Raw genomic sequence first — 13,353 nt, 5'->3', positions numbered from 1 at the left:
AACGACACCATGACTTCGATCCCTTGTACAGTGACGAGGCTCTCACCGGTAGAATGCGGGATATAGCATTGAGTCGGGCTCTGTATCTTGGGCTTTATTTCAGAGCTGGATGCCACACTGGTATTATATGGAGCGACGGACAATTCAAAAGTCAGACGGCAATACGCGCAGCTATGTTGCTCGGCTGGCAGCGATGGCTGCATGTCAGCGCCGGATCTGGCTTCTTCACGAGTAAGCCGTAACACCTCAGGTCTACAGTCTCCCCGCCAGAGCGAGTTGTGACGTTCATAGTGAACACTTGTTGTCGTTGCTGTGTGTGCGAATGCGGCAGCCCCGAGTGCAAGAACGAGGAGCAATACCCGAAAAAGGCATCCTAATCTTACGGCTGCCGATGCCCTTGGTTACGGACCGCATTAGTTTATTCCGGTAACCATGGCGTTGAAGACATGGATATCATTGTGGCTGCAGGCGCCAAGGGTATCGTGAAACCATCTGAATATTCGAGTTCAAGCGCATGTTCCGAGGGGTGCGGCTCGAAACTTCATCCTCTACTGTGCCGGCTAGCCGCAACATGGCCTCAACAAAGAACATGTCTGCGGCATGTCCGTCTCTTTTCTGGGGTTTCTCTGGCACAGTCCTTCAAAGGTGAACAGCTCTCTCCTATATCCGGAGCGCCAGGCGGCATCAAAACGTTGGACGCACAAGTGGTGAAGCCGGGGCTGCCCTCGCCACATCCGTAGGGGTCACTGTGAAATTGCTTGTCTTGCCCGACAGCTGCGCGGCTGCGCGCCCATAGATGGCCTACAAGCTTTTGGCTTGTCTTTTCGTTTTTCACGGTATTTCTGTCGCGTCCCACGCTTGTGTCATTGGAGCGGGGAGATGCTTTTCCTCAAAGTGCGCGTAGCCGCATTCTTGCGCGTGCATTACTTTTTGTTGCTGCATCCGCGTGCTTGTGAACTGTTGTTATAGTTTGCAGCTTCACCTATAGTGCCGCATGTTTTTCCACCATCGAATAGTTTCTCTCTCACATTTGAAGATGCCCTGCTTGATTTTGAACCGTCGGTCTACAAAGTGCTTACCATGTTTTTCCTGGATTAATTCAGCATGTTGATGTCCCCAGAAATGCGCTAAGCCGCCACTGTCGCTTTGTTTTGTCGTAGCGTTCTGGAGCAGTTTGCTTTTCTGCGGTCCGAGGCCATCCGCACAGCCGAGTGGCGACTGAGTGGATAGTGAACCTCCCGTATATTTTTAGGGAACATCCGTTCCCGATACTACACGTGTGCATGACTTCGTCATCTATCTCTATGAGGCCGGGGACACGGCAAGCTGGTCAGCCTGGCGGGGAGACCGCGCTGACACCAGCAACTGAGGGCTCAGGGGAAGCTCCAGAGTACTATTCTGTGGGAAGGCAGTTCTCTTCTTGTCCGGGGGGCTCTGCCAGTGTCATCTCTGCATTTCCGGAGGTCAGTGAGAGCCCCCCTGCACTCTCCCTGGACACTAGTGTGGAGAAGACTGTTCTTCAGTTCGGATGTGACGCAATGGAGGCAGCTCCTCCGCCCGAGAGATCTTGCGACGCAGAGAGAGGAGAAAACGGGCCTTCACCATATTCGCACACCAATCCCCAGAGGGTTCACCACCGCATCGAAGAGCCGCTGCGCTCGTACTCGCTGTTAGATATTCAGAACGATGCGTTCACCGGCATCCATGAAGATGATCTGGAGAGCGCAACGGGCCACTGCCTCCGAAATTTGCAGTCCCTCTTCAGTTTCCTGTTGCTCTGTTTGGGTACCTCACTTTTGCTTCACTGGCCGGAAATGAGAAGCACATCCCCCATTCTATTCTACTATATCCTGGGGTCTCTGGTGGCAGAACTAGTTCTCGTGCTGTGCCTCGGATGTTTCATGTGTTTGATGACGTGCCTGGTGGGCGAGGACGGGGCGGCATACGGCAGCGTGATGTGCGGTCTCCTGCATCGTGTTGCAGAAGGAGCTACTCATTATACCCTCACCGGAGTTGGGGCATATGCTCTGTACAATTTCAACGAACTGCAAGATATGTTGTTTCAATCAGAGGAGCATATCCAAGAAAAATTCAATTGGCTTCTGGTGTATGTGGGTTGTGAGGTTATGATCTCTCTTCTCTACTCCCTGCAGACTCTCGGCACGCTCTTCGGTATATTTAAGTTTATCCTTGTCAAAATTTATGCCAAGCTGACGGGTAGAGGGGAAGTCCAATTTCAGCAGGGCGATGCCCCTGTCATTTACGCCTCACTAGACCAGTATCGCAGGGCGCTGCCGACCATGCGAAATCCCGTCGATCTCGCATTTGCAAGACGGCATCAACCGAGTCCGCGAGGGGGTGTGCTCAAGGAACATGAGGGACGCAGTGATCTCGAGATGGGTGTGGCAACGTCTTACAACCAAAGTGCTACCCGGAACGCGCAGCCTCTCCTCGGCTACAGGGACAACTGAAGACCCGCGGCGGATGTGAAGCACGGTCCGAATGGAGAGGGAGTCAAAAGTGGGATTGGCTGGCTGACGGCTGATAGTTCTCCCTTCGGCGCACCTGCATTCCTGTCGGGCGCTTGTCTTCCTGTTAGTTTCTGCTGGCCTCGAGGGACGCCTGTTCGCGGTGGAACACCCATGGTGCTTCTGCATTTTCTCAGCAGGGCATGTGAGAGAACAAGCACTTCTTTCTATTCGCATGGAACCGTAGATTTTCTGGCGCCGTATCTGCATTGCGCGGCAGGAGAAACATGGATTAGGCAACTCCGCTTGACGGCTGCTCGTCTCATGCAGGAAAATGAGTCAAGCGCCCTGTGACGCTGTGCTTTTGAACGGAATTGGTGTGATCTTCACGATAGACACAAGACAATGATGGCAAAGAGAAGGTTCCCTCTCGCGCGGAGACTTTCCCTGCTGCGTGCAAAGGTGAAATCTTAGTTCAGCATATCTGCATACGGTATGCATATTCCAGAGTCTGTCGTCAGAACACGTACAAAACTGGTTCGGTCGCAAATCGTATGTCGGACGCTACCACAGCAAAAGCACCAACGCCACTGACAACAGACACGCAAAGGAGGTAACGAACTGCCGAAAAGCGTAAGTGGTGAGTATGCGTGTGCAACAGGAGGTGAATTTCTTGAGAAACGCAGAAATCCTGGGAGTCCCTTATGGCGGGCGAGGTCTGCAGCAGCACGGAGAGAGCTGCAGCTTAGAAAACTTCAGAAAGGAGGCCGTGTACACAACGCCTCTTCTTTCTGTGATCCCCCAATACAATAAGCTGGCCGGCGGCCGCAAAGTGAAGCCTCTACAACCGGCACGTGCGGTGAGCAACGACCGGTTAGTCAAATAACAACAACGGAGACCTTTTGGTGTGTATATCGTCTTTCTGATTCCACTGGGTCGCCGTCTTCATTGTCCTAGATGTTGTTTTCGCGATAGACTCCCGTCCGAACCCAAAGATTGCAAGGAGTCTTCGTCATAGCGTCTTGGGGATTGCGCAGATGGCGCTCCGGCCAGTGGCGGCCGGGGCGCTCTTCTACCGGACGACACCTCGCTCCGCGAGCCTCTCCTGCAGTCGTAGGCACAGGCAGAATGAAATTCTAATCCTGCGCTCAAACAGCATTCACACTTCTCCCCTGCGAAGCCCTATCCGTGGAAAGCCACTACTCGGAAGGGCAGCTGGCCGAGTGGCGATACACGCCACTGCTGACACGTGAGCCCCTTTCGGAAGGGAGAAAATACGCGGAGATGAGCTATCGGAGAAAAGTGGCACGCGACAACGGCGCAATGCGCTAGGTATCTATAGGAGAAAAACCAGCGCTATGTCACTACACATCTTGCGGGACCTCTACATGTAAATGGTAGTCCAGACTTACGGAGACGAGGGTGGCGCAAATGTCCCAGAGTGGTACTTGTCGTCTCTCCCATCATCAGAATACCTGCACACAGCACCCGACACTGCCTGCAATGTTCAGGCCTCCAGCGAGACGTAGTGGGTTGCCTGTGTAGCCTGTGTGTGCGGCCAACGCGCTTTTACGTATGGCTCGGATTCAGAATATGCATTTTCACCTCAGGGGCATAACGGTGCCCCCCGTGTGCGTCGCCGGCCGAGGAACGTACAGGCGTTATAGCAACTGCGTACGCCGCCGGTGTCGTCCCTCCTTACCGCGATGAGTTGCTTCCAGCAGGTCGCATGCCAGCGCGAATGTACCGCTCATTGATCTTTAGAGACCGGCACACGGGAGCGAAGCCGACAACAATGCCGAAGAGAAAGCCAACAAATCCTCCGACAACGATACCAACAACCCCCCTGCTGGTGAAGAAGCCAATGACGCCACCACAGCCAACTCCACCAAGGGCACCGAGCCAGGCGCCTCGACGTCCAATTAGAATAATTGCAATACACGTTGACATCATCGAACCACCAAGGTAAAGAGCTCCTGCCCAGCACGCGGGGGGTACGAAGCCTCCAATAAGACCTCCTGTCACCATTCCTGCAATCCCCGCTCCGATCAGCCAGTAGCCGCCGCCTTTGTAGAGATGGGAAGAAAACATGCCCTGATACACACACGTTCGCAAGCAGAACCAAGCTCAGGCACACGCAAGGCTGGCATAGACATACTCACGAAAAAAATCGGCGGTATCTGGTATGTTATAGAGCCGACATTGTCACTGGTACACTGTTTTGCCTTTTTCACTGTCCCCCAACTTCCCCCCTCCCCACTCTCAAAGTGAACTTTCACCGTACTGAAGTTTCCATCTTCGATCCAATGGTCCACTAGTGTAGTGCTGTTCCCCTCGGTATGAGCGCTGCTACGCTTGGTTCACGCAGCGCAAAAGCTCTTCTTCTGACACTCTATTCAGGGCAGTCCGAAGAGACAGGCCAGTGGCTGGCGAGTATCAAAGCTGCGGAGCCGTCACTCCGAATACCATGCAGCCACGAACGGAGGCACAGCTCTTATGTGACGTAACACAGGCGTTGCCAGATGTTAAACTGCGTTCAGCGTGTGTGAGCAGGGAAAAAAAACAGAATAGAATAAGGATGCCAAGGCGACTTACCTTCGAATACAGCGAGGCAGTCAGGTGAAGGGCGACGAAGCAAGCTACAAGGTTGATGACGAGGACAACAATGCTAATGGACCAAACAGGCCAGCACGAGCATCCGTCGAAGCAGGCTCCCCCAACCTGAAGAAATGCACGTACATAACACGATATTGGTCAGCGATGACGGCGAATTTGTAAAAATGTGTTTATTAGTGCGTTTACGACGGGCGAAGAGCAATGAAGACTTCGACGGCTGAAATCCGCCACGTTCCTTATGAGCTATCTGAAAGTGATCATCATGCGTGTGGCTCCTGCGTGTCCTCAGCTTTCAGTACAATGTACTACCCGTGACGACGGAATTCTGCGTTCCGGAGGTCAACGCTTCATATGCTGGCGGGCGCCCCTTTGGGTCTGTCGAGCAACACTCACCACTGTCACTTGCGGTTGTGTGTGTATGACTCTCGCAGAGACGCCTGGTACTACAACGATCTCTTGTGCAGGTGCTGCAGATGCTGAGATAGTCTCGACGTCTGCATCGGTTGGGTGCCGTGTCACGGAAAGCCGGCCCTCTTCACTATTCCCACTTGGCGATGGAGCCTGCGACGGTGGCGCTTGGATTGGTGCTTCCGCCACGCTTGAGGCCGGAGTAGAGCCGGCAGGCGCTACGGACGAAGCTGCTGCGCCGCTATTTTCTGTCGGTGACTCCGGATGTGGAGGGGCGGGGCTATTGTATTGTGGCGCTGGCTGCCCGATTGGTCCTGCTGCTGCGGGGGCAGCCACAGGAGAAGAGGCTCCGGGTGCTGGCACCCCCTGCTGTGGTGCTGTTGAGGCGGGAGCGGCTGCTCCAGCGCTCACGTACGGCACTGTGGCTGCAGGAAGAGCCACTGAGGCCGCGGGGGCAGGGCCTGCGGCAGGCAGGCTAGTTGCCGGCAGTGCAGCAGATGGCAATGACGGAAGTGCTAGGCTTCCTACCGGAGGTGAGGGTGGAATACCTCCAGCAGCACCTCCAGCCACTGGGGCAGCGCCGGCAGCAGGCATGCCCTGTCCAGCTGCCGTCGGTGGCAACGTCGCCGGGAGCGGGCTCGCCTGCGCAATGCCTGAAGCAGCGCCTGCTGCTGTTCCGAATGCAGGTGCGGGCGGCGCTTGAAACACCGTATTTACTCCCGGAGCAGCCCCAGCTGAAGACAAAATGTAAAAAAATTCAGCCATATTGGGACGCAGCGCTCCATCCCATATCATCGATGATAGTCAGTCGACCGTCTGTGTGTGTGTGTGTTGCTGTGACTGACGGAACCCCTGCGTTCTGCGGGTCTACACGAGTGACAGCAAGCATGCCATCCTCGGCCCTGGTGCTAGTAGCCGCTGGCTGCACTGGCTGTGATGATCCAGTTGACAGTGTCTGCGAGTCATTGGGTGAGGAATACATACCTGAAATCTGGCCAAGTGGAGTCATCTGCGGCGCGCTTGGAGCGGCATCCATCGCAAGCGGTGCGTCCATCGACAGTAACGTCGAAGCTGGAGCTGCAACTGACCAGACCGAAGCTATCAATCCTGCATTCTCCGCATTAGGAGCGACCTCCTGAGCATAGCCAGTCCACGAGGCGGTGTCGAGTGCCAGTGAAGGCACGTTTGCAACCTGGAAGTTGCTTGTAAATTTTCGCAGTGCTTGTTTGTCGCTGTTCGATCGGAGACGCGGAACACCAGAGAAACTAGGGGAAGAGGAAGCACTCCTAATGACGCGATCTGCGATAAAGGATGGAAGTGCATCATTATGACGCCCGATAGGCCTCAAATCACGCTTGCGCAAGTTGGCGCCATCTAGGTCGCGGGTGCCACTTACAGCAACGCCCGTGTTGGTTTGTACATGGGAATGCGCAGATGCAAGGCTCTCGATTCTGTGTCCCTCCGCCACATCACCAAAGCAGAGGACACCTACGAGAACAATGGTACAAAAAACTGTGCCGCTGTATGGCGGCAGCCCCCTCGTCGGTTTCATTGCGACCAGGAGACGCAAGGAAACATCGACGATGCGTCGTGTGCGCTCCGCACTACCTAGTGTCTGGGCAATTCGTGTTGTAAGATGAGATCAGAAGGGAGGTAAGACCGCGTAGAGAAGGCGGACGGCAAAATGCCTTCAGATGCCACAGGTGCTTGTATCCGAAGCACGCTGCAACCTCTACGGGGATTGCGGGGAATGACGGTTGACGGAGACCCACGGATCCAGAAGCCGGGGAGGTCCTGAGCCACAAGGAAAGGGCTCTGATGTGGTGCAATCTCACTACTGCTCAAAGATGGCCCGCGTGGCGATTCTGTATGCCAGGACGAAAGATCCATTCGACGAACAGTCCAGCGCGACTGTTGATCTCATTGCCCACTTGTCACACAAGAGACTATTATCGTCCACATGCGAAGAAAGAGGAAGAGCGGCCTTATGAAATGACGGTTCTCACACGCAGACGATTCGCAGCAGCGGAAGGGCACTGGGTGAGGCCAGCGCATGGGTAGCAGCATCCAGGGCCGCCGAAGGTGGAAATTGCGACACTGTTGAAGCCACTTCGTTGTCGGCCTCGCTGCACGTCAGTGTCACGACGGCATGCTTTTTACCAAACTATGGCGTCACTAAAGGGAAGAAGCCACCGGGGGAAAAAGGCAGGCAGCATGCTTTCCGGTGGCACGCGCCAATGCTTCGATGCTACTACTAACCGGGCAGAAGCAGACTAGCGCGAGAAACAGGGCAGGAAATGTCGTTGCCCCTGACTAGATGAGAAAGAAACGGCCGCTTCATATTTGACGGCACAAAGTAGGTCCCGGTTACCCACAAGCGCTTTTCGATATGCGCCCGTCAAAATAGCCGGTCCCTGCAAGTTGATCAAGACCCGGTCTCGGCTCGCCTCGGGCACCGCCACCGGGCGATTCTTCGGACACACGTCGCGGACGTGGCTCGGAGAGTCGGCAGCGGACACACGCGGGAGCGCGACGCGGAAGTCGAGTCTCCTTGTCGCTACCCAGCTGGCTCGGCGCGCGGTCACACCAGCTGCATATCGCGGGCGGAGCGGTGGCTCGAGGCGCGGCACGGGTTGCCCGCTGCGAGGGCGCGCGAGACGTTCGGGAATTGCCAGCGACTCCATGATGAGGATGGAGAGGGGCACTTTGCATTGAGGGTTTTTGAATATGGCTGAGCGAATCAGATGTACAAAGAGACGACGGTGTGCCGTTTTCGACAAGAGCGCAAGATCGCGCCGTCTCCCTGCGGTTGGGCACGCACGCACATCCGCAACGTCAAACTACTGTGAGCGCGCGCGAGCATTTGGCCAGGTTGCCCCCTAGCTTGTTCCTTAGTCCTATCGTCGTATCGTAATCCGCGTTATTCAGAGCCCCACCTTTTACCGGAGGCTTTTTCACAGGGAAGAAAGGCAAGCAACGCAGCAGTCAGATTTCCTCGCAATGCCCACCCTGGCCTTCCCGGCCGGCGCGAATTCGACTCGTAGCGCAGGGTACGAAGCCCTGCATCTGTATTTCCTGTGTGCCCACACATCTAGTCAGCTGCAGTGATTTTTCCCTACAACGGACTATCTTTTTACCTGTACCGGAGACGAACCTGTTTTCAGTTAGTTTTGTTACAAGGAAACGTTACTCCGGGCGACACTTTAGCAAACTCTCGTGTCCCAACGTTGCTAGAGAGAGGACTTGCAACCGGCCCGGATCTAAATCTGCCGATGGCTTAGTCCCCTGGTGTGCGTTGCTCCCGGGGCCAATACCGCAGCTGAAAACTTCCCTCCCAAGAATGCCGGAGTAAGGCGTGTGTTTTCTTGTGCTAGACCGAATAATGTAGGTTCAAGGCGGTCTCGAACGAAATGTGTGCGATCTCTGGCATCCAAAGTCGGTTTAAACGGTCTCTTTCCAGAGAGGCACATGGGAGCGTGGAACGCAAACCCTGTGATTGAGGACGGGACGTTGCTTGTCCCGCCTGTCATATAGCACTCCGGCGGCTCCGAAACTTTTTTTGTCTGAAAGCACTGGGCGTGCGTGGCCTTCTGGCTTGAGTTGGTGTCTTTTAAGAGCTTTCGGTCATGCAGAATCCCCATTTCCCACGCCGTCGCACCTGGGCAGCGCTAATCCCGCGCCTCGTCAAGTATTGTGCCTGATACTGAGTGGCCAGTATTCTTTTTGAGCAAGGTGGGGACGTCCGGCATCAATTGCGGGTCTTCTCTGACAAACAGAATGACCTGCTTGCAGGCATGTTGCCCTCGGGACAGGGAACCATGCCAGGCGTGTCCGCGGCGCGAAGCCGGTGGCGAAGGTACGACGCGGCGTTTATGGTAGGACCCACATGGAACGATGTTTCTCAATCCTGTGGCCGAGGGCAAAATACTTACCGTCAACTAGATCGTCCTCTCTAGTTTGTGTCACAGTGATCCGGCCTGATGTGTTGCGCCATTGATATATCTTTATTCTGGAAAGTTGCATAGTCGGAGTGTTCTGGAACTCGTTGGGGAACCAGGTCTCTAGGGTTCCGCTGATCGTCTTTCTTCTTCCTCCTGTGGTGGATAGCTCCTGTAGAAACGGGTGTTTAGCTGCAGCGGCTCTGTCCGTCGGGTTTGCTCGGCGAGCTATTGGTTGCACTGCGTATGACCTCTGCCGAATGACAGTTTCCTTCACTCTGCAACTTGTTAGTGTAGCATGGCTCCTTTGTAAGGTGTTAGCAGCCACACCAACCAAGACGTTAATTAGTGATGGAAGAAGTAGCGTTCAAACAAAGCATGCGCGGCAACTGTCACTTAACAATAGTGACGCTAAAATTGGAACCGTAGTACTGCTGTCCCCACTCAGAGGAAGCACGAGATACAGCATGCCTGCATAACACGAAAACATACTGCCAGAAAAATAGCGGATGGCTCTTTTCTCGAGGTTCCCGTGGAAGCATACACTCTTCGCAACTACGGCGCGCCGGTGACAGCGCGAGTGTCAAGACACCCACGTTGGCCAGGACTGCACGTGATGTTGCGCGCAGCCGTAGCGAACGCTGCTGGGGCGGGCTACCTCCTCGAGTAGCTCTGATAAGCAAGATGCAAGAGAAAAATGCCAATACACCAGTATCTGTCTAGAAAATCTTACTGCTCGCGTTCTTTTGATTGCCGACCTAGGTACCATTTTTTACCGTGACTAACAGCTCCAGGCAACGCCACAGTTTTCGCAGTTCTGTCTCTAGGGTAGTAGGAGGGAGGGCACGACCTGCCGGCGTCCATCGGCTTCACCTCCCAGCGTGTTGCGAGTCTTCAGTTCTTTCTTTCGCTGTTTCCGTTTTTCGCTGTTGTAAAGAATTACCTGCATGTTGTCTTGACAAAAAAAAGGCTTGCCGCAATGAGACACTCGAGGTTCTCCTGCAGTCCCCTTCTTGTCGCACATGCGTCTTGTCGGGACACCAATGTCGTGAAGCTTGCTCGAAGTGGTGTCGGTCTCACGCCAGCCATCCAGTAAACTAACTTCTTTTACGTTTTTCCTCTTCGCAGTCAATTATTACGTTCGTTGGCACTTCTACGCTCTATTTCGCCTCTCTTTGCGTGTTGCGTCCAAGCGCCCCAACCGGGAAAGGGGTGTACTTCTACGGTCCTGCAGATCTTTGAGCAGCAAGAGAGGCCGATCCAGGGGAACGCCACGCTGTGCGTGTCCGTCTCTTTCCGTCAGATGGACCTCTTCACTGCCAGTTATTTTCCACACGAGTGATCCTCATTTATGCGCTTGGGCCGCGACGCGTACGTGACAGGTATACTGTCCCTCTGCGCGAAGGAGTGAATCTGTGCAGGGGTGCTCGATTTCTTTCGGTTTTGATTCCCTGAAAACCTCGCGTTGGCTCCTCGTGTTTAGGTTGCGCCTGGCCGCCCAGTTGTCGCCGTTCGTCTCAGCCAGTGGCGTGCAATCCTTCGCTGCGTTCCCAAGAGCCCACGAGCCCTTCTGGTCTCACCCAGTCGTACACAGGCTGCGGACAGGACTGCACAGGAGGTCAGTCCGTCCTCGGGAGGTTCCGCTACACGAGCACGACGCCATTATTCAATCAGGCTCCAGCGATTTATATGGGGAGACGGATGTTCAACTGCTCTACGTTGTGCGCACAGTCATGCGGTTGCCTCCCGGGTGATAGTACGTTAGACGCGCAGTTCATCGTCGATTCGTGTCAGCATCGGGCGCCAACGATAGAACGTCATTCCTTTGTTCTTCTTGTCCGTTCCAGGTTCGTGCACCATGGCGGGGGCTGCAGGGGCCTGCAGCTATGGGGAGGCCGTGAAGTCGGAGCGGCTGCGTATGCAGTTAAGCAGTGTGGGTGAGCGCTTTATCGGTTTCAAGACATCCATTGCCGACGACACTCGGCGGCGACGGATGATGGAGGAACAGCGATTCCAGGTAAATATCCTATTTCGAGTGGGTAATAAACATTGTACGAGCCCCATTTTGCGCATGGGAGACGTTTTCTGCTATTTGCCCAGGGAGCGGGCCTTGTTAAGTGACGTGGCCTTCAATGGGGATATCTCAGTGCGGCCTTTTGTACAATACAGGAAGTCAAGGAAAGCATTGCCCGCCTCGAGAAAGCGCTAAACAGCGAGATTAAACGGAGAGTAGAGGCGAACCGGACGCTGCAGCGAGTGGCAGAGCAAATGGCAAACGAGATGCTTGAACGGCTGCAGACGCGCATCGCGAAACAGATCGAAAAGCTCACGGTAGGCGTGTGTACCGCAAAACTACTCGGAGGCCTGTGTTCGACATGGCGTTTTTCACTGAACGTGTGCTGATAGTAGACCTATTGAAATGCTGCTCTTGTCGGCTCGCGTAAAGCTGGTGACGCTCGTTGTAGTCTGCCTCCCATGTTTCATCCAGCTGAAAGAACGCACGAGTACTAAGCGTTCTTGCTTTCTCGCTCCCTTCAGATTTCAATGGATCTACTGATTACGCGTTGTGAGGGCCTTGAGAGGAGCCTTGCGCAGATGAAGGGCGAACTGCCAAACAAACTGGCGGTAAGCTTCGTGCTGTCCGTTTGTTGCCGTGCTTAGCAACAACTCACTTGGGCATTACTCCTGTCAAAAGAGCACGGGCATAATTGTAACGAGGAGGATAGTAAGGCACTGTTGAAACTGCGACATTGTGGCGTCAACAGCTTTGACAGGTGCTGTCACATTTGCTGCCGTCAACCGTCGTTTTGGCAGTCGCCAGCGATCGTGTAGTCTTGGGTGTTGTTCAGCAGGAAACCGTTGCTCTCGTCAGTGAGCTGGTGACACTCAAAGAGCAATTTGAACTTGAGAAAAAAGGGCGTATTGACCGTGAGCAGATGCTCGTGAAACGGCTGAACGAGCTGCAGTATGGTCTTGATGCCAAGCTCGAGGCGGAAATCGCGCTGAGACAGGAGCAGCTGAACCATCTAAAGAAAGAAGTTGAACAGCTCGTCAGGTAGGCTCATCAGTGTATATGTTGAGTTCGTCTAGAGAAAGGAACGAGCTTCGCCGTTCGTCGTTCTTCGAGGTTGGTATGGTATCCATTTCTCCTAATTATGGTACGTGGACTCGTGTGCTGCCAACAGGGGAGACGAGAGTCACGAGCAGTTCCGGACGTTTATCATCGAAGAATTGCAGGCCATGAAAAGTGGTTTGGCGTTGGCAACGCAAGCTCGAGAACAGTCAGACGATGAAATAATTCACGTAAGTTAGCCTGTCGTAGGGCAGCGACGACAAATAGTACTACTATTTTGACGGTGGTCGGCATCCCAGAAGCAGCGTGAACCATTCAGTGAGTCTTCATTCACGGCCCTAGTGCAGTTGTTTTTCTGTTCTCAATAGAAGTTTGTAGGTTTGCCCAGATTGTCGAAGCATCCGCGAAGTCTCGTCACTTTGCGCGTGGACGCTGGAGGTGTTCTCAGTTGGATGAAAAATGATGTCTGTCCGTTTTTTTCAGGCTATCAACCAGTACACGACGGCCCTGCAAAAAGGCCTTCGAAATATAACAAGTCGCTGATGTGGACATCCAGAAACGGTTTTATGTCGACCATTCCTTGTTCGGTGGTGTCCCGCGCCGAAGCTCTTTTGCATATCAAAAACTTTTTTATGCAGTCCGAAACTTCTTGTGAGGAAAGGTACAGGATGGCTCAGTGCACCACCACATGAGGGACAATTTACGCAAGGTGAACCCGTTGTGAGTACCGACGGCAGTGACTGTGATGGAGTGGGATCCGTCCTTCAGTTATAATTTTTTCTTGGCATTCCTCATGCGATGCATTCTAACTTTGTCGTCATAAACCTTAAGAGGTATCCACACCTGGTAC

The 13,353-nt window shown here is 54.1% G+C and overlaps 3 protein-coding genes across 3 annotated transcripts; 2 read left to right on the top strand and 1 right to left on the bottom strand.

The window, feature by feature from the left end:
• Nucleotides 1–1,304: 1,304 nt before the first annotated feature.
• Nucleotides 1,305–2,471, top strand: BESB_056240 (uncharacterized protein; the record flags this gene model as incomplete). The annotated part of the gene is made up of 1 exon (XM_029364059.1): nt 1,305–2,471. One exon carries the CDS (start codon nt 1,305–1,307, stop codon nt 2,469–2,471), a length of 1,167 nt encoding a protein of 388 aa, XP_029219982.1.
• A 1,405-nt stretch (nt 2,472–3,876) lies between these two features.
• On the bottom strand, nt 3,877–8,176 carry BESB_056230 (uncharacterized protein; the record flags this gene model as incomplete). The annotated part of the gene is made up of 6 exons (XM_029364058.1): nt 3,877–3,943; nt 4,171–4,562; nt 5,064–5,189; nt 5,478–6,226; nt 6,477–6,980; nt 7,864–8,176. 6 exons carry the CDS (start codon nt 8,174–8,176, stop codon nt 3,877–3,879), a joined length of 2,151 nt encoding a protein of 716 aa, XP_029219981.1.
• A 3,112-nt stretch (nt 8,177–11,288) lies between these two features.
• On the top strand, nt 11,289–13,046 carry BESB_056220 (SF-assemblin/beta giardin protein; the record flags this gene model as incomplete). Its single annotated transcript, XM_029364057.1, has 6 exons — nt 11,289–11,447; nt 11,600–11,761; nt 11,969–12,055; nt 12,280–12,485; nt 12,616–12,733; nt 12,987–13,046. The coding sequence occupies 6 exons, from the start codon at nt 11,289–11,291 to the stop codon at nt 13,044–13,046; spliced, it is 792 nt and encodes a 263-aa protein (XP_029219980.1).
• Between the last annotated feature and the right edge of the window lie 307 nt (nt 13,047–13,353).

Source organism: Besnoitia besnoiti, chromosome IV (assembly GCF_002563875.1).
Source record: "Besnoitia besnoiti strain Bb-Ger1 chromosome IV, whole genome shotgun sequence".
NCBI classification, from domain to species: domain Eukaryota; phylum Apicomplexa; class Conoidasida; order Eucoccidiorida; family Sarcocystidae; genus Besnoitia; species Besnoitia besnoiti.
This window is presented reverse-complemented; position numbering and strand designations above follow the sequence as displayed.